The sequence below is a fragment of the Doryrhamphus excisus genome, linkage group LG21, assembly GCF_037039965.1.
Source record: "Doryrhamphus excisus strain RoL-2023G ecotype Guam linkage group LG21, RoL_Dexc_Guam_v1.1, whole genome shotgun sequence".
In the NCBI taxonomy this organism is placed as follows: Eukaryota; Metazoa; Chordata; class Actinopteri; order Syngnathiformes; family Syngnathidae; genus Doryrhamphus; species Doryrhamphus excisus.
Genome location: NC_136377.1, coordinates 13,981,566 through 14,002,748, shown reverse-complemented (window position 1 = coordinate 14,002,748; position 21,183 = coordinate 13,981,566). Strand labels below are relative to the sequence as shown.

At 43.6% G+C, this 21,183-nt stretch overlaps 1 protein-coding gene across 3 annotated transcripts; it reads left to right on the top strand.

Annotated features, from left to right (window-relative positions):
• The first annotated feature begins 15,418 nt into the window (after window positions 1–15,418).
• On the top strand, window positions 15,419–19,168 carry ugt5d1 (UDP glucuronosyltransferase 5 family, polypeptide D1). 3 transcript variants are annotated; one of them, XM_058086880.2, is made up of 4 exons: window positions 15,419–15,479; window positions 16,552–16,829; window positions 17,792–18,487; window positions 18,573–19,168. In XM_058086880.2, the coding sequence occupies exons 1-4, from the start codon at window positions 15,473–15,475 to the stop codon at window positions 19,149–19,151; spliced, it is 1,560 nt and encodes a 519-aa protein (XP_057942863.2). In that variant the 5' UTR covers window positions 15,419–15,472; the 3' UTR covers window positions 19,152–19,168. The 3 variants fall into 3 exon arrangements, with proteins under 3 accessions (XP_057942863.2, XP_057942864.2, XP_078643817.1); XM_058086881.2 differs by having other exon boundaries at window positions 15,433–15,479; window positions 16,618–16,829; XM_078787691.1 differs by lacking the exon at window positions 15,419–15,479 and adding an exon at window positions 16,476–16,524 and having other exon boundaries at window positions 16,618–16,829.
• The last annotated feature ends 2,015 nt before the right edge of the window (window positions 19,169–21,183 follow it).

Genomic DNA, 21,183 nt, shown 5'->3' with positions numbered 1-21,183 from the left:
ATCATAATTAAGTTGTCTCATCCTTTGAAAGTCCTGCCCACATCCTCACTTGTGGAAGCACGCCACGTGAGTACAATATACAAAAACATAATCATGCCGTGCACTTATACATTTATTTAGAGACTTTGTATGGTTATTATTGTGCTTCTAGTCTATTTCAAATATAATTCCAACAGTTACAAATTAGGTTTGTATGCAAACCATTGTTTGAAATAGCTGTTATTAAAGGACTAATATGTTTTTTTATTCCAATGAAAAAGCATCAGAATTGTTGTAAGCGTCTCTCAGCAGTTGTGTTGTTTTGCTGTTGAAAGAATTTCTTCCAACATCAGAGCAGGGATAAGAGGTTCCTTTATGAAGGCCCAAGTCTTCTGGGTGCGGTTCAGATCTGACACACACACACACACACACACACGGTCCCTTTCTTTCTAAAGCTAAAAGTCCACACACAGGACCGTGCTTGTAGAAGGTCAGTGCAAGCGTAATATTTCAAAGCTTTTCCTCTTTTTCATTTCAGGTGTGCAAGGAACCTGCACAAAAGTGACTTGCTGGTTCCGGTTCTCTAAGTGAATGTCAGGCAATGTTTACGCGACAAAAATGGGGTGTTTGACAAAGTTGTCAAATAGAGCCGCACATTCACAATAAGCTGCAAAAATGAGTGCTAACGCTGTACTTTGTGCGCTAGGCCAGTAGTTGTCGATGTTAATTTGTAAATAAAGTAAGGCCCAGGCACTCCTGTACTGTGTTTCAATTGGCACGCTTCCTGTACTTACACTTTTCAGTTCATAAGTGTATTCACAACCTGAAGTACAGCAAAATGCAGTGCACTGTCAGTAACCGCATGGTACACTCAAAATGGTAAGTGTGCAGTGCTGGATTTTTACCGCCCTCAATACTTGCCATAGGCTGCATGGAGGGCGAGTGGTTAGCGTGCAGGCCTCACAGCTAGGAGACCCGAATTCAATTCCACCCTCGGCCATCTCCACACAGAGTGTGTGTACTCTGGTTTCATGCGAGGTTAATTGGTGCCTCCAAATTGTCCATAGGTATGACTTGTGGACTCCTGTAGAACAACTACATAGAACCAGCACAAAAAACTTTCTAAATCTTCCAGAATCTGCACCTATTCCAGCCGTTTTCCGTGGATTTCCAAAATGGTCTGTTTTAATGTATTTCACCCATGGCTCACCTGCGGGCAGGCTCAGTCTGTTGTCATTGGTCCCACACAGCTTGTACCCAGGCATGCCCATATAAGGGAGCCACTGGCTGGATGGAGCAGGGGACTTCAGAGCCATCCCAAACTTCTTTCAGGGCTCACTTCCAAATGCGCAAACCTCATTATCTGAAACATTCTAACTACATTTATAGGTCAAATATACATCATTTTGGCTAATAATTTTTAACTCAACCAGGAAACAGCATGATTTCTTAATTAATATATTTTTGTGGGAACAGCATTAGCCTGTTAATTATCCTGTTGCACTGGTGATTGTTGCGTTCCTGACACTTACCCCCCTCAATCGTCACCATCTTGTCTATGTAGTGAAAGGGAGGGGCTATGAAAACCTTTTCCAACCACAAAAAGGAGTATAGGTGTGCAGGGACTCAATGGCTTCAGGACAGTACACTGGTACACAGTATACTTATTGAAATGTACTGATGGAAGTATTCCATTTGAGACACAGTGCTGGTTCTTCACCCAAGCTGTGTTTTGAATGTCTACACTGAATACATAATACACATGTACATTTTCAGCCTCCAGAACACTGCTGTTCTTTTTAATCAAAAGCAGCCACGTGGAAATGTCGCTTGCACTGAAAGGGCTCCGCTTGCCTCCGGCAGAAACGAGGGGTCACCGTCGAGGTCGTGGGACAGCAATTAGAGCCCGGTAATTAAAAAGGATGAAGAAATAAAGGGGGGCAGGGCTTGTGGTGTTGGCTTAAGTATGAGTCAAAACGTTTCCGACTCACGGGTCGGGGCGCCAACACAAATATGAGAAGGCGTCCAACTTTGCCTTTTGGGGCCGAGCTTTCAAGTTGACTTGATGGAATATTTCACACTGAATAGCTGCAGGAAGATACCAATCATCTCTTTCAGGGGGAGCATCTTTGCGTGCATTTTTTCCCCAAAATGACATGGTTTTACTAAGGGGGTGGAGCTAGATCCCATCATAGCCACAGGCAGGAAAATGATGTTCACGTTATGATAGATAGAATCCAATTGTGTGCACAAGCAAAGTTCTTCATCAGAAAGAGTAAAGGTCCTCCATTTTTAATCCACAGACCTCCGCTCTTTGACACTTCCTAAACACACATAGAAATGTATTTTCCAGAAGCAACAGTCTCCCCTTCTTGAGGTCAAAAACGGACCTCACACGATTATCGGCATCCCTCAATTTGACCACTCCCAAGGGGTGGGAAAAATTCCCCACATTTGGTATAAGACAGCACTATCTAAACTCTTTTCACTGAGAAACATTAAAGGCTGTGATTTGAATTCATTAAACACGCTAAAATCAGGCCAATGTGGGTCATAATGTGCTTAGCAATTAAATACAATACTGCCTACATCCTATTGAGATATAGTCTGAGATTTAACACTCATTCGTCAGCTTGAACCCAACTCTAAGATGCTGTTGTTCCCATCTCATCCCATCCAATCCAACTTCATTTGGAAAGCACTTGAAAGCAACCACGGTGGACAAAAGTCCATCCATTTTCTATCCATGGGTGTGTGCTGGAGCCTATCCCAGCTGACTTTGGGGGAGAGGCAAGGTACACCCTTACATACACACAAAGAGATGCAAACTGTGTGCCCAATATGCTAACCACTAATCCACTGTGCAGCATACATTCCTGCTTATTATGCTGTAGATTAAAACTTCTTTCTCTGTGTGATTAATTGCAATTAATTATGAGTTGACTATGGACAAAATACAATTAGCCCCAGAAAGAACTGTTGGGATAGGCTCCTGCATACCCTAATGAGGATTAGCGGTATAGCAAATGGATGGATGGACTAAGAAGTATTTGAAAACATTTTTTAACCAAAGGGAATTTGGGTGTTCTAGGAGGGTCCACTTTTAAGCTAGTTCCTGTTTACATCTCTTACGGTTGTGACCAGAGAAAATGAGCTTGTGGAAAGATCGCCACAGCATCACGGACACTTAGTTTTAGTAAAAGTGTCACATGGTATGACATCAGTGCCCCTCCCTGCTTGGCGGAGCTCCTTAAAGAAGAGTCTGGTGTTTGTGAGTCACTTTAAGTTTACCACAAACGGACCTCATACTCAACACAGCAGGATGGGGAACACATGCATTGGCGGTATTGGGGGGGGGGGGTATAATTCCATCCCTGATTGGCGGTGCGTTCAAATCTTTCTGTGTAGATGTAATAAACATTAGCCTTGAAGCATTTCTCCTTTTATGAGCTCTTTAGTGCGTGACGACGCTAATGTTTGTTTCTCAATGTTTATTTCACTTGTCTTTCAAAAAAAAAAAAAAATCTGCAATCAGGAGAAATACACAAACACTGGAGAGGAGCAACATCGGGGGGGTCCAAAAGGTCTGAAGAAAGCCCAGCTCTCTCCCAAGGCTCAACTGTTAATAATAGAAAGTGACAAGAAAACTATTGAATGCTGTATCAGTCCTGTTTAAACAACCTTTAACCGTCACATATATTCTTCTTCAACATAACCCAACATTAAAAACACAAATCAGGTGTGTGTGCCATGCAGGAAAAGACCTAAAATGACTGGACAGTACCATCCTGCGGGGGACGCGTCCAATGAGAGTCCAGGTTTACTCAGCCACCATTTGTGCCGTGATGGACTCGGGTGTGATTCTCCCTCCCTCTTCTCACACTGCTCACGGTTAGCATTTGTGCCACAGCCCGTTTACTTTTTTATTCTGCTGTTTTACTGCAATTTCCCTTTGTGGATTACTTCCAGTCTTGTAATTTGATTATTGCTGTTGTTTAGCGAGAGGAGAGCATGCATTAAATAAATTATGTTGTATGTTAGCTAGCATGGTGGCTGCACGGCGGAGTGCTTAGCACGCAGACCTCACAGCTAGAAAACCCGAGGTTTTCTCCGGGTACTCCGGTTTCCTCCCACATTCCAAAAACATGCTAGGTTAATTGGCCACTCCAAATTGTCCATAGGTATGAATGTGAGTGTGAATGGTTGTTTGTCTATATGTGGGAGAACATGCAAACTCCACACAGAGATGGCCGAGAGTGGAATCGAACTCGGGTCTTCAAGCTGTGAGGCCTGCGTGCTAACCACTCATCCGCCATGCCGCCTGGTTCTTCCATCCTTAATTCAAAATGTTAAAAAAACATCAACAAAATGTTTTCAGGAGTACATTTTCAAGGTTTCTCCCAAATTTGATCAGGGACTTTCTGCTTCGGCACAAAGTTTCATACAGAATGGTTGGCAACTACCAACATGCAAACAGAAATCAAAACAATGTGCTTCTTTCGTGCTTGGCGGACACAAAAGTGATGAGAGAAGAAAACTTTGGCTGACGTCTGCTGACTTGACTTTGCTGCACAGTCAGAATGTGGCGCTCATTATAGCAGATTGAGGCACTGACAAGCCCAAATAGTTTCATGTTCAAGGTGCAACGGGACACGACAACGTGACTACATCACACAGCTCGTGATGGGCGCACCTTTTGGGATTCACGCTCACGTCTACTTTAAACCAATTTTACTGTATGCAGAGTAGATGTAACGTTAGAGCTGATTTGGCAGACATTTAAAAGCACCATTGAAAATACCACAGTGCATGTTCACGTTAACGTCCGCATGTTGCAGATGACTAACCTTCCAGGAACGTGTCATGTACTGATTACACCAACCATTGACATGGAAATCAAAGGATGCCGTTTTTAATGGGAAACATTTGCATTCCCAATAAATTGCCTCAGGTCTCATGGCTGAAAAATAACCCAAATTCATCCAAAAAAAGTTGGCAGTGCCATCATTTTGCACTACAGAGTTCAAGACTTAAACACAAAGGTGCTGTCCGTGTTGAGCTTGCTGCCACATCGTGTCTTTGGCAACAATCGTGTTCTCAATGACGGTGACCTTAACCCTCCTGTTGTCCTCGGGTCAAAATCACCTGCCACTGTGTTAGAAAAAAAACAAAAAGACATTTTTTCAACTTGACATTTGATGACTTTTCCGAGATTGACCCCGATATTAGAAAAATATTCATTCATTCATTCATTCAAATTGAGTTGAAAGTTACTGTAGTTTCCCACCTCATAATATGAGACTGTTTTGGTTCTGTCTCAGATTTAGTTTGAACCAGTCTAAACCGGTGTGATGCCTTTTTGGCACTACCGAACGCTAAGTCCTATCAACTTGGAACCGATTTCCACCCGCATAATTCACATCAAGCACGACTTTCTATGAATTTTGTTTCTCGAGATACGCGATTTTAGATGATGTTTTTTTATTTGAACTGGTCCAAACCGGTCTGAAGGCATTGGAAAAAGCGGTTTAATAACTCCCGAACGGTAAATCCTATTGGCTTGGAACTGATTCTCACCTACACAATTCGCTGCAAGCTTTCCAACGGTACCAAGCACGACTCTCGAGGACTTCTGGGTCCCTAGATACGTGATTTTTAATGATTCTTTTGTTTAAACTGGTCTAAACTGGCCATTGGATAAAGCATTTTTTCATGAATAACTCCGGAATGGTAAGTCCTGTTGAGTTAGAACCGATTCTCAGATACACAATTTGCTGCAAGCTTTCCAACGGTCCCAAGCACAAGCCTCTCAGACTTTTGGGTTCTTAGATACATTATTTTTAATAACTTTTTGGTTAAACTGGTCTAAACTGGTCTGAGGCCATTGGATAAAGCATGTTTCGTATATAACTCCAGAACGGTAAGTCCTGTTGACTTAGAACCGATTCCCTCCTGCATAATTGACCACAAGTTTCCAACGGTACCAAGCACGACTTTGTGCTCCCAATAAAACTGCATTAAAAACAATTTTTTTGCAAATTGTAAAAAAGGGGTGTAAACAGAATATGAGGAGTACAGGAAGGTTAAATGTTCATGTATCCCCTTCATTAATCATGTACGCAAATGTGCTTAGAATTGTTTTATGCATGTAAAACTCGATTAAAAAATTTTTTGAGACTTGTGGTTATTTAGCTGTAACTGTGTTATTTAGCAAAGAAGTCAACCCCTGATGACATCATACACGGTGATGGTGATACACATTCTACCAACTTGCTAACAAGGACATTTTGTGATAAAAATATATTAAGAACATAGTTGCACAACAAGACCCACAATATATAATATATATATACATAATATATAAATATATAATAATATATACAAAATATATATTGTATGCTAAAATCTTTCCAAAAAACACTAACGGCCACAGTTTTATAGGACGCAGTTGTAAATGGCCTCAGACAAAATACAGTCAAGCATAAAACTTGGATTTTGATGGACACCACCCCAGTTGGCTGCCGGGTTAGGGGCGTGGCTTGTTGACAATATTTTGGCACGATATAGACGTTTCCTGTCTTTAAGTTCATTCTGTGGTCCAGCTTGCGACCAACCACTTTGTGCGGCTCCAGAGAACCCGGCTGCCATGAGAACCCCAACCAAATGGGGACACCAAAGGAGACCCCTCCCCCCATGACTCGCCCCCTTCTTGATCTGACAAGGACGTTTACTTGATTTTTCTTTGACATACACACAATTCAATTGACGCCTGCATGCACTAACACATCCCTCAGCACAGCATGCACCCAGAGTGATGTCACACTGTTGAGGTTGTGCAACATTTATCATGCAGTTTTAAGGGGTTCAATACCTTACATAAGGAAACCTTGACACCGCTCAGCCAGTATGGAATTCAAACCTGTGGTGCAGTAGATGCCCGCCTGATATGTATTATACTCACAAGGAACTAAATAAACAAAACTATCCTGAAAGCGAACTAAGAAAAAAAGCAGGCCGCGGTCACGAGGAAACTCTGTCATAAAATGTCAAGTCTTTCATGTGTGCTTTTTTCTGCGCCACTTATTCAATGACCTCAGCGGATGAAAGTACAGAAACATTCAAGGATGGAGTGTCGTGTTTGTCGACGAATTCCCTGCCGTATGAATAGGAACCAGACCGCTTTCCTAGAAGCTTGTTACATGTGAAAACATACATACATCACAGCAACACTAGCGATCATCTTACAAATCATAAGCAGGCATATTTTATGGTGGATCTAGTAACCATAACACATATTTGGGCCATGGTGTGGATTTATTTATTCCAGGTTTACAGGGGACCTATTATGTTTTTTCCACTTTAATACTTTCCACTCTGACCTATAAATGAAGTTAGAATTTGTATCCTCGTGTTAAACGAAGCCAAAGATGCCAAAGTTTTGGATAAAAGCATAACAGGTCCCCTTTATAATAAAAAGGAATAAGTACAGGAGTAAAAGTGACATAAACCTTGTACATTGCATGAATAGATATATTTAAAGCATATTATATATAAAACTAACAACAGACTGTGTAATGAATAGCTAAATAATACATTATTAAATAATAATAAACAACAAATGATGAAGTCAGGGTATAAACAATATGATTCTGCTCTATAAAAACCATGTTTGCACTGTTTCTTAAACTGGATCACATTAGCACATTGTTTGACTATATCTAATTTGTTCCACAGATGCTGAAAGTTTTTACTGTTCTGTGCATACAAATGTTTTGAATTAAGGTCATATTTCTGTTTCTTGTTGGACAAACATGTTGTACATTGTCAGGCTTTTTCGTTGTAGCTATTAGAAAATGCACCAGATCAATCAAGGGTGGGCAAATATTTTAACTCGTGGGCTGCATTGAGTTAACAAAATTGGGGGCCAGAACATATATTTAACACACACACACACACACACACACACACTATTTTATGCTTATAATTTTCCTTGAATTACTTGTCTAATTTTATCTGTAAAAGTGAAAGTAAAAAATATACTATCAGATGTATGTTCTCATGTCCCTTTTTTCGGGAGCACTTTAAACATCAGACTACATCAAACTATGTCATTTAATTTCACAGTTTTGTGTTTTTTTGTGTTTTTTTTTCTTTTTTTTTACCAAATAAGACATCAGACTTGCAAGTCATGTTGCCAGTTTGTATGTTAAAAGTTGAAATACTTAGAAAGCAACTGGCGGGCCGGAGTCAAACACTTGGTGGGCCGCATGTGGCCGCATGTTCTCCCCGTGCGTGCGTGGGTTTTCTCCGGGTACTCCGGTTTCCTCCCACATTCCAAAAACATGCTAGGTTAATTGGCCACTCCAAATGTGAGTGTGAATGGTTGTTTGTCTATATGTGCCCTGTGATTGGCTGGCCACCAGTCCAGGGTGTACCCCGCCTCTTGTCCGAAGACAGACCTCTTGAGGATAAGCGGTAGAAAATGAATAAATGAATGTTCTATTTTACAGGAATTTAAGGCTACGTGAAAGCGGAATCACTAAAATGTAATCCTAGGATTCGATATATAAAGTTTACAAATACAAAACCTACAAGTGGTGTGAGTGGTTATATTGTAAATAAAAATACAGTGTTTAGCAATGTTATATTTATACAACAATGTCGTTTGTGAGTCTCTGGAGGGGCAAAGCTGCAAATGTTTGATACCCCATCTAAAATATAACATATCGAGTGTAAATCCCCTCAAAGGTGCCATAAAGTCGCCATAACGCCCCCCCAGACGTCAAGTCAAGCTCAAGTCGAGGGTATAATTTTTCCATGAAACCTGATGCTTATTTAAATAGTTTGGATTCAGGTTGTGTCAAAGTCGCTTGTTCCGTCCAAGAACAATAAAAGCGTACATTTTCCATCCCTGCTTCTCTAAACAACGCCGTGGAAATGAAAATGTGTCTCTCGTCACCGTGGGGTGGGAATGGCAGTTATGTTGGGTACAAGCATCCACTCGCCATAGCAACCATAGTGTTAGTGTTAGTCCTCCTAGTATGAAGTGGAGGAGTCAGCAGCTGGAAAACGTCTATGAAGTAAAAACAAGGAGCGAGTGTGGGTGTGAGCTGCCATCTTTGATTTGGACGTTCAGCATGTGTTGAATCTTCCCTCAAGAGACCTCGTGGGGAGCTTTCAGCCCGCAGTCAGGCATACAAATGATGCGGGGGATTAACGTGGCATTCCTGCCCCGAGCAGCTCCACTGAAGCCTGACAGGTGGAGGACATGTTGGAAAAACTAACGAGGGCGTTGGTGGGGGCGATGTAAGCACGGTAAGCCGTGCATCTGGAAGATGACATCATCGCCGCCTGTTTGAATGTAGCGTGGATGTCACATGATTACATCTGCAGGCGGACAGCATGAACCAGACTGAGTCCCGCGTGAGGATCAGTTAAAGAAAATAAAGACTTAAAGACCACCTTGTCCGGCTTCATTCATGGAGTAGAAGACTTTAAGGTGATAAATGTGCCGCACGTTTGGCTTCCGTACTGAAGGGAATGTTGCGAAGTTGACTCGCCTAACAAGCCACAGAGACGCCTGCTTGGCTCGGGTTCAGGCTTGGAAACTTGCACAGCATTTGTGTGGCGGCCAGATTGTGTCGTAATGGCGACGACACGGGTTTTACGGGGCCTGGGGATGCAATTAGATGCTACTGTGATCCTGAGTGGGCTTGTCAGGTGGGAGACTCAGCTCAGGTAGCTTATGGGATATGAACAGGAAGTGTGTGTGTGTATCTGTGTATCTGTTTGGGATCACTGTCAGCTCACGTTAAGCGTACTGTAGCTGTGTTTTAGTTCACATAAATCCTCCATATTAAAGTGTAACCACCGCACTGTAAGGAAGACGTAATAATCATACTACAATGGAAAACATTTTATTTTATTGCTCATCATTAAACAGGTAATAAATTGCTTCTAGGATATCCTATCGACAATTCCAGCTGTAAAATTCTCATATTTCCACCTTGAAGCAAGTGTGACAACCCATTTCCTCTTTGTCCACTGGGGCCAGCTGGGGCACTGCCCCTCCAGATCCAGCAGATGGCGCCGTGGTGTCTGTCACTCACTTTCTCCCATTAGCACCCCCTACAGGACCCCAGGGCAAGTTTGTCGGAATGTACTGATTACCAGTTTGTTTTTTTGTTTAGCTCGGAGTCGTCTGCGGTCACAAAACCAATGATTCACAGAGTTGTAAAAGAGTCGGATCATCTCCAACCAGTGGTGGAGTCTACATGGCGTCCCTGTAGCCAGTGATGATGTCACTGGTGACATCTTGACAGGGCCGTAATGGGTCATAAACTATGGCATGTAAACAGCTCCGAGCCCTCTCGGACTGTGTGTGTGGAATTCACACAGTGTCAAAGACGAGGCTGTTGTGTAATATGAAGTAAAAGTCAACACACGGTGTGCATGTTACTGCTCATTTGTTTGCAACGTGCAACGTTTTTTCCTGTATGTCTTTCCTGTATGTGCTTTATGATTGACTGGCCACCAGTCCAGGGTGTATCCTGCCTCTCGCCCAAAGACAGCTGGGATAGGCTCCAGCATACCCCTGCGACCCTCGTGAGGATAAGCAGTGGGAAATTAATAAATGAATGAGTGCAAATGTATTCTCTGGGATTTCCTAGCATACTTAAACTGTACATCCGCAATGAGACTTACGTTTGTTCGCAAGTGATAAGAATATCCACTTACTGTTTTTCTTGATTTAGACTGCACAGTACAAGCATATAAAAGACTGTTGATGATGATACCAGTCCCAGGATGTGAGTTCACGACACCCCAAGATAATATACATATTGAACTACTCATAATGTGGGTTGGCTAGTTTAGTCAGGCAAGTTTTCGAAGATGAAGATGACTCATTTGACATTTCACAGGAAAAAGAATTTACGTATGACTGTGCTGGGATTTTAACCCGGCCTCAGCCATATCATTGAATACACATAAAAATAAATGACCAAGATTGTGTTCCCGTAGCCTGCAGACGATCCCAGAGGTGCAACTTCCTGACAACCATGTGACTAGTACAGTATTTAAAGGGGGCAACTTTATTTTTCAATACAAAAAATACTCCACAAATGTGTGAATTTTAACTTTTTTTTTTTTTTTAAAGAAAACAAACTTAAAGTATAGTTGAGATTAGGCATGAGTATTTTTCCAGTGCTCAAGGCAGATTTAATGTCACGGTTCGGCTTGAGAGCTTTAAAGTTCGACCCCAGGATGCAGAGAGCAGGACCAATAGCAGGTAAAGAAGGTTTATTTGCATGCCATAATTGCAGCAGCAGAAAAAGCAACTCAGGTATCAAACGACAAACGACAATGATCCAACAAAAGGAGAAGCACACACCTGAACTAAATAGACAGCACAAATTAGGGACAGGCGTGGGTAGCTATGGCAACAAAGGCAGAGGCGGCAAAACAGGAAGTCAGGTACAAAATAAGAGTGTTCAAAAGGGAAACCATAGCCCAGACAGGGAACATAGACAAACTGTCACGCACGAACCCACACAGGGCGTGACATTTAATTAATTGTATTTTTTTTTATTAAGTGTGCAATCTGGTCAATGTGCAGGACACTAGTCAGTTTTGTTTCTGTGCCAAGAATAATGAACATTTGAGGGCCAATCCAATCTACTGAGTTGAAAATATAAATATATATATCATATATAATATAAAATATAGAAATGCATTTTTAAGATCCATCCATCCTTTTTCTATGCTGCTTATGCCCACCAGTGTTGCCAGTTATCTTCCGGCGAGAGGCGGGGTACACCCCGGTCTGGTGGCCAGCCAATCACAGGGCACATATAGACAAACAACCATTCACACTCACATTCATACCTATGGACAATTTGGAGTGGCCAATTAACCTAGCATGTTTTTGGAATGTGGGAGGAAACCGGAGCACCCGGAGAAAACCCACGCACGCACGGGGAGAACATGCAAACTCCACAAAGAGATCCCCAAGCAGAGAATCGAACTCAGGTCTCCGATTATATTCAATATTCAAACATCAACAAGGCTTCAATTGATTTTGTGCATCATGACATTTCATATTTCCACTAAAGAGTGTAGAGGTGGTGCATTTTGGTGAGGATCTGGATCAAGGTGTGCAATGTGGCCCGCCTGCTTGGAGCTACCTTCCATCCGAACGCATCCAATGCCGATCCTCAAGAAGCGAGAGTATACACTCATGCACGAGTGAGCAGGCTGGCACACGAAGCAGAAGGTTGCTGGTGTTTGTTGATGGAGGTTTTCATACTATGTCAGCTGCCGCTGTCGTGCTAACACGCTGACATCATCCACATCGCCAGTGCAGCTGACAACGACATAGTTATTTGGCAAGCGTGTACCTGTTCCCTCTCGAGCAGCAGGAATGTGTGAGTGAGCGCACATGAACGCGGGCGGCAATGACCGGGCTCTCACTTTTAGGAGACGATTGATGCATCTTCAATGAGCGTTTGGGAGACAAGGATGTGGTTCAGTGAATTTGTCCTCACCCGTAAGAACATCATTCACTCTTTTGGACAAGAGGAGACTACAGTTGACATGATGTAATCTTCTTCGTCATCTTTCCAAATGAGTCATTGCAGCGAGAGGCCACACTTGGTTCCATTGATCACACTGGGAGTCCGAGTGGACCCTGCCCAGCAACTTGCTATTGTTAACACTTACACTGATCCAAGATGGAAAAATAGCAACACTCTCCTCTGATTCTTATTCCTAAATCATTTTTTCCAAGCCAAACTTACTACTGATTGACTAAAATGCAAGTGGCTTGTTTATTGTTGTTGTACATTGCAGTCCTTTTTGGCTTTCAGCATATTCTGAAAATAAAATTGACTATTATTCATTCATTCATTTTCTACCGCTTATCCTCACAAGAGTCGCAAGGGGTTCTGTCTTTGGGTGAGAGGCGGGGTACACCTTGAACTGGTGGCCAGCCAATCACAGGGCACATATAGACAAACAACCATTCACACTCACATTCATACCTATGGACAATTTGGAGTGGCTAATTAACCTAGCATGTTTTTGGAATGTGGGAGGAAACCGGAGTACCCGGAGAAAACCCACGCATGCACGGGGAGAACATGCAAACTCCACACACAGGGCTGTGGTCTCCTCGCTGTGAGGCCTGCGTGCTAACCACTCGGCTACCGTGCAGCCGAAAATTGACCATTAAAGGCGACCTATTATGCTCATTTTAGGCACTTTGTATTGCGTTGTGGACTCCTACGGAACAGCTACACAGAAAACTTTCTAGATCTTCCAGATTCTGCACCTCTCTCTGCAGTGTTTCCATGAACTTCCTGTTTCCCGCCATATCTGTAATTTATTCCACCCAGGCCCGCCTCCACTCCGCTGTGATTGGTCACACTCCCAAGGACTTCCGGATACATAGGTCTGCGTTTACTGAGTGCAGGCAATCTGCAAGCCCATATAAGACAGTCCGGATCACATTGACATTAGTAGAACTCTGGGCTCTGATTTGGTAGAAAAGGGGTGTGGCCAGCGCACCCACGCCGCCATGCATTAATCTTTGTTCTTAGTTGTTGTTAATTATTAATTGTCCAATGGGTCTATCTCTCTGTTTCTACAAAGTCCGCAGTGCGTGTTGGCTCATTTGCATACCAGCATTTGCTCATTTAAGTTTTTGTGCTATGAAATTTGGTTTTGTTGAGCTTTTAGCTGACATTCTTCTGTTGATGGCGGTATAGCATGTGTGTGTTGGTACAATGTGTGTCCTCCTGCAGTTGTGAACAGACTCCATCAAGGCGGCTCGGTCTTCACCTCACATCGCCACTGCCTCCACGTGAGTCACACACCGCTACTTTCCATACGCATGTCATCCTGACAGAGCCGGGCTGCAAAAACAAAAGGGCATAGGGTTTATTTATTGACAATAATGTGGTGGCCGCCGCCGCCTTTTTAATACTATTTAACTTTGACAGCTCGCCTGTGTTATTATTGCACAACTGACGACGAACAAAGTCCAAAAGTCCCAAGCGCTGTGTGGCAGAATGTGTCCAGGGTGTGTGTTTGATAAAAGTACAGAAGGAAACACCTGGACCTTTTACACGCACAAAGCATAAAAAGTGGACAGGGAGCAGTTTCCTGTTGTTGCGACGTAGAGGTTGTCTAAACCATCGTCCGTCTGCACCATCCCACCATCCATTTAACCTTCCTCTTGTGTTAGCTTTCTGGTGTCGCCTCTTATGTTAACGGGTCGGTTTTGACCCATGTATTAAATCAGCTATAAAATACACAAAAAACAATAAGTTACCATCAAATTTGCTTCTCATGTTTTGGTTACTTTCTTAGGCTTCCTCATCCATGAAAATATTGGTTTTAATACTTTTGATGTGGGCATGTAGGCCTTTTTTTGTCACTATACCCCTCCATTTCAATAGAATCATATCAATAAATTGAAGGTTCTTTTGTTAATCCTGGCTATAGAACATATCTCTTAAATCAATTAGTTTTATTATTTTCTAATTTTAGTATTAATCACTAAAGAAACATGTTCAACCCAAATGTTATGGTGTTCGGGTCAATTTTGACCCATATATATTAATGTCAAGAAAAGGTCGAAAAAGTTATTGTTTTCAGCAACAAAATGAGAACCCACGCATGCACGGGGAGAACATTAAAACTCCACACAGAAATGGCCGAGGGTGGAATTGAACCCTGGTCTCCTAGCTGCGAGGTCTACACGCTAACCACTTGCCTGCCGTGCAGCCCAGTTTATTTCAAGTAAACTTAATAAAAGGTTTGGTTGGGGAAGAAGGACAAAGTAAGACTCCAAAAAGTACCACTTCCACAAGGAATGGGAGAACTTATTTTCACTATGTTATGTCTATGACGGACGATCATTTGGAGCTACTGGCCAGACTCTGCACCCATGGCTGACTCCATGCGGTGTACGTTAAGATAACTTAATGTCTCATTAAAGTAACATTACTGCCATCTAGTAACATAATAATACTTGTAATAATAATACATAACAAGACTAATAATAGATTTTTTTTGTTCAAACCACAAAGCGGTGAGGGAAGACTGTACGTGCGTCTGCTGTTGGGATGAATAATGCATATTAATGATGATTTATTGTGGTATTAATATACAAAGTTTCCTTCATATTACTGTGTTGTTGCTGATGAATGTTGATGACGAGTCAAGATGAATGTGGTCTTTTAATGATTTGTCCACTTCCTCGTGGCTTTGGCAACAAATACTTGGACAATAAAAGACAGATGAGCACCATGGCAGCAGTTATCTTGGTGTTTTATTAAGTCACCCCCCTTCAGTCACTCATTCAAGACAACACGTGATGTTTGCAGAGCCGTCCACAGCATATGTGTACAGGTTTGAAGTCCAACACGTGGGTTCAGTTCTGCTTAGTCCGCCAGTCGGCTGAGTGGGGGACCTGCTGGGATTCCACAGCATGACAGGTATGTTCATGCCCTTCATCACTTACTGTTCTCAATTAGAGTAACATGTTTAAAAAGGCAGGAAAACCCTATAGAAAACACATTATTAGCATTTATTCCTTTTATTCCTCCTATTATTAAAATAATTATATTATTATATTCTGCATAAAAATGCCTACAAGGTGTGTTATTCCTTCACAAAATGTGAATGCTGTGTTTGCCATGGCTTTCCAATGAACGACTGATATTATATTTACGCTAATACAGCCCTCACAGTATATCTCGTCACAGTACAATGGAACTGGATATACTTTAAAGTAGCCTGCTTATTGGCCACTAAAAATGAGTCAACACACAGCCATTGGAGTGTAGGCAAGATACTGTAACTGTGTCTTGGTGGTGGTAGTGTGCACGAGTGCTCTTGGCACTGGGAAGATGTCCATCCCCTTCGTAATCCAATCACAAATGAGCCAACACGCAGTGCGGACGGTGTGGAAACAAGAGAAAGTGACCCATTCGGCAACTAATAACTCGGACGATACCGCAAATATACCATGAAAGGTACTTGGCCACGTAGAGCAGGAATGCTGGCGGAAAACAAGATGCTAGGATTAGTTTGACGGTGTGTTTAAGGAACAGATGACGTGTCCTACAAGGTGGCGTATGTGGTGAATGACGCAGTCCGGCGCATTTAAAGGCAATGATAGGTGTTTGTCCTCCCTCTTTGACACTTGGGCCAGCGGGAGGGATGGAGGCGTGGGTGCGCGGCGCTGCGCCACACTGTGCTGCTCACAAAATTTGCGCCTGGTCTATGAAATTAGAGCCCCAGGTCGGAGGTGGCGAGCTTTCTCCGCATCTTTGTTTGTCACTGTCAGGCTACGCACAGTGGTACGCTACCAAATTACCACTGCGTGGGCTGCGCCACAAAATTTGAACCCACTGTAATAAGGAGCCCAAACACACCTCCAGGAAGCTGAGGATGACGGTGATGGGGGTGCCAAGTATGTCTCCTCCACACCTGAACCCAATTGACCTTCAACACACCGCTATTATTGGGAACACAACAGTGAGTGTGCTGTTCTTCTCCTTCTAGGGGTTCCTCGCGTCAGTGGAGCTTTTTTATTGCTCAGCCTGTGTCTGTTTTCTTCTTGCGATGGAGGAAACATCCTGGTGGTCCCCATCGACGGCAGCCACTGGATCAACATGAAGGTCCTGCTGGAGGAACTCCACCAGCGAGGACACAACCTGACCGTGATCCGAGAAACCCACAGCATTTACATGGCGGAGACGTCGCCGCTGTACACCTCCATCACTATCGATCTGCCTACACAGTGGGATGACTTTTTCGACTTTATGCGTGAAATTATTCGGGTGGGTGGCACAGGGTTCTGGTCCGTGTGTACAACAGAACCACTGCTGACAAACACAATCTGTTGATTCATGCTAGGAAATTTGGATTTAGAAGCACGTTATTGGATTGCAAATTAATCTGTTCCAGTGTCAAACTCTGGCCATCATAAAGTTTCATTAGCGTTGTGACTCACTTTTCAACATTCCCAACATTTGCACAAGTGTAAGCTATGTATATTGGCAAGAGTGTAGCCATATTGTACTGAGCAACCCGGACACAGTACATATACCATCATATGTAAAGGTGCATTACATTTTTGGGCATTATCAGTATTCCTTATCTACTTATTAGCGCTCATGTGAAACTTGATTAAAAATTCTAATTTATAACCAATTAATTATGATTACTATTTCACAGCTAGGAGACCAGGGTTCAATTCCCATCTCGGGCCATCTCTGTGTGGAGTTTGCATGTTCTCCCCGTGCACGCGTGGGTTTTCTCCGGGTACTCCGGTTTCCTCCCACATTCCAAAAACATGCTAGGTTAATTGGTGACTCCAAATTGTCCATAGGTATGAATGTGAGTGTGAATGGTTGTTTGTCTATATGTGCCCTGTGATTGGCTGGCGACCAGTCCAGGGTGTACCCCGCCTCTCGCCCGAAGACAGCTGGGATAGGCTCCAGCACCCCGCCGCGACCCTTGTGAGGAAAAATGAACTATTTCAAGTTAATTAAGATGAAAAAGGTTTATGTTTTTGAACTGTGCAGGAGCAGGAAGTACATGGCTTCCTGTCAAATGTCTGAAGGCATACGTCACTGTAAGAAGTTTGGGAAGCGCTGCTCTACCGGTTACTGGTGATAGTTATAAAAACACAAAGGCGCCAAAGTAAAAGCACAAGTAATAAATATTACTCACCACTTCAGGGATGCTTTTTGCTTCCAAACATTTGTGTTGAACTCAAATCCAGTTTTGTGTTTTTCAGGGCCACAGACAAGGACGTGAAATGCACCCAGAGTTCTTCAACATGCTGTTGGGGTTCCATTCCTTCTGGGCAAAAGCCCTCAGTCAGTTACTGGATGATAAAGCCACTGTCCAGATGTTTAAAGATTCCCATTACGACCTGGTCTTCACCGACCCAGCCTGCTTGACCGGAGTCGTGCTCGCCAAGTATCTGGACTTGCCTCTAGTGCTCAACGTCCGTTGGATCCCCGCCGGAGATGGTCATGTCGCGATCGCTCCCTCTCCGCTCTCCTATGTCCCAGTGCCAGGGTCGTTCTTGACGGACAAGATGGACTTCTTCCAGAGGGTGAAGAACGTGCTCCTCTATGTCATCTCCTCTTTCCAGCATAAAGTCTACATAGAGCCCATCTTTACCACCGTGTGTGAGAAATACTTCAAGGGCGGTTGTGACACCACCTCACTGCTCCAGGAGGCCGACATTTGGCTCTTCCGCTCGGATTTTGTGTTCGATTTCCCAAGGCCAACCATGCCCAATGTTATCTACATCGGAGGCTTCCAGTGTAAACCGGCCAATCCCCTGCCAGCGGACCTGGAGGACTTTGTTCAGAGCGCTGGGGAGGATGGCGTCATTGTCATGAGCATGGGCAGTTTAGTGAATGAGATGCCACCCGAGGACACTGAAGAAATTGCTGCCATCTTTGCTAAGTTGCCTCAGAAGGTAAGGCGTCTTGGTGATGTTTGCGTTGACAGTCCAGGATGGCGATGGCGGAGAAACTACTTTACGACTTCTTCTTCACATTTAGGTCATTTGGCGACACAAGGGGTCTCGGCCATCAACGCTGGGAAACAACACCCTCATGCTGGACTGGATGCCACAGACGGATCTATTGGGCCACCCTCAGACCAAAGTCTTTATATCTCACGGAGGAACCAACGGACTCCAAGAGGCCATTTACCACGGCGTCCCCGTCCTTGGCATTCCCTTGTTCTTCGACCAGCGCGACAACCTGCTGCGCTTGCAGGACAGAGGCGCGGTCAAGATCCTGGAGCTGCTTCATCTCAGCCAAGACTTTGAGGAGAGCCTCAAAGAGGTCCTCCACCAGGACAGCTACAGGCGGAACATGCAAAGGCTGTCGCGGCTGCATCGAGATCAGCCAACGACACCCAAGGACCGGGCCATTTTCTGGGTGGAGTATGTGATGCGCCACAAGGGGGCGCCTCACCTGCGCACGGAGGCCTACTATAAGATGGCGTGGTACTCGTACTATGGCCTGGATGTCTTCCTGCTGCTGGGGGCTGCTGCGACTATACTGCTTCTGTCTGCTGTGGTTCTCTTCAGGTTCATCTGCTGTAAAAAGAGAAGAAAAAGCAAACAACAATAAATTTGTTCTAAGCATAATGAGCGTGGGCGTGGGAGTATTTGGTCTGTTGATTACGTAAGTTTACCCTCTTACAAAACCAGCACTTTTTGGCAGGGCGGTAGAATCGTCCGTGCTCTGGAGAGCCATGGGAGATTTCACCTGGTGGGGTAAGGAGGATTTTGACAAAGATGAAGGAGCAGCCCATAATGACAAGACAGGAGCTGGTTCATGATGTCAAGAGAGTTGGGAGCGCAGTCATCAAGAAAAGCTTTCCTTACACGTTACGTTGCGGTAATGCAGTGGTTCCCCTTGTGGTCCATGAGAGGTCATTAAAAATATTTATTGCACGTAAAGAGTTAACAAAAACAATTTTGAGTCAACAAAATTGTCCGGGGGGCCAGAACATATATTTAACGCACACACACACTATTTTATGTTTATAATTTTCCTTGAATTATTTGTTTAATTTTATCATTAAAAGTGTTATACTATCAGATGTATGTTCTCATGTCCCTTTTTTCAGGAGCACATCAAACTATGTCATTTAATTTTACAGTTTTGTTGTTTTTTTTTTTTTACTAAATAAGACATCCGACTTGCAAGTCATGTTGCCAGTTTGTATGTTAAAAGTTGAAATACTTCGAAAGCAACTGATTCAACGGATTCAAACGCTTGGTGGGCCGCATGTGGCCCCCGGGCTGTAGTTTGCCCACCCCTGATATAGAGTATGAATACAGGAAGCAGTCGTCCCTGATTGCTTAGCATGCCTGCATTGGAGTGGTTTCAGTGTGTTTAATTGAAGCCAGCCCATCTACAGAACGAGAGTCGAAAGCGCTAGTCATCGAGCTAAAACCCGAGCAGTCAACTCTGAGGTGTCAGAGAGTAGGACAAGATACTTGTACGCATTTGTAAAAGTTAGGGCATCCCCCTAAACTTTAGTCTCATCCACCTTAAGAGTTGCGCTGGACATCGAGCTAATGGCGCAAACTTTTTGCTTGATGGCTTGTGCTCATTGAGACCCTGGTTTATGACCCAGGGTTGAACCAGGGACCTTTAGTTTAGAGCGGAGAATGCTAGCCATCAAGCTAAAAGGCCACTATTAAGAGTGAGGTTTACCAACGTACTTTGGTGCAGCTGCACCAGCTGTTGCATAATAACCCCACATCACAGTTTGGACACTCCCGCATTCATAGTGTACCTAATTAAACGGCCGGTGAGAGTCCTTTGTTGTTTTTTAAAAGCTATTTCAATAAACTTCTCAATCCTTGACCTCATCACTTCACAAATTCATGAAAACGCTTTGAGTTGACCGGCACATTTCTTCTGACACTCTGTAATGGTTCCCATCACGAGTGCTGGACAGTCCAGTGCACAGATGTTCGCTCTGGAGTCGACTTCATCTGCTTGTGATTTAGCAAGCTGGACGAGCGACCGCAGAAGACGTCTGGCTGGGACCCTGAGAGCGGAGAAAGTGCAGAGTCCATGCAGAAAACCCGTGTGATCATGGAGGAAATGACGGGTCCTAATGGAGACATCTGAAGGCTTCATAGTTGCAGATGCGCCGTAGAAGGTCCTGGAACTCTCATTTGGGATAATTAATCAGTGTCAAGGTAACTGGTGGCGACTTCTATCAGATGATTGGTCCAAACTAAGGAACGCTGCGAAAGTGAATGGTCCATCAATACAAGTCCCATCGTGCATCCACCCAAAACACTCCCAGTCAGCTAACAATTGCCTTCACTTTGTCATTGAAATTTGCTCTTTTGACGCCGGGCCAGGTGCTCTTGTGCAAACTTGGGATGCCTGAGGTAGAACCATGGATCATGCTCACAAAGAGGCAAAAAATCTCAAGAACATTCTCAGTGGGAGAGGATTAGGTGCCAGGAAAATATTCGACACAAGGATAGAATGTGTCTTTGTTTTTTGGCAGTGATGCATTTGACATTTTTAGTTTCGGAGCATTTAAATGCTAATACATTCATAGAATCAGTTCATTGTGGCAGCCCACCACAAATAGAATTGGCGCTACCCGGAGAAAATGGATGGATGGATG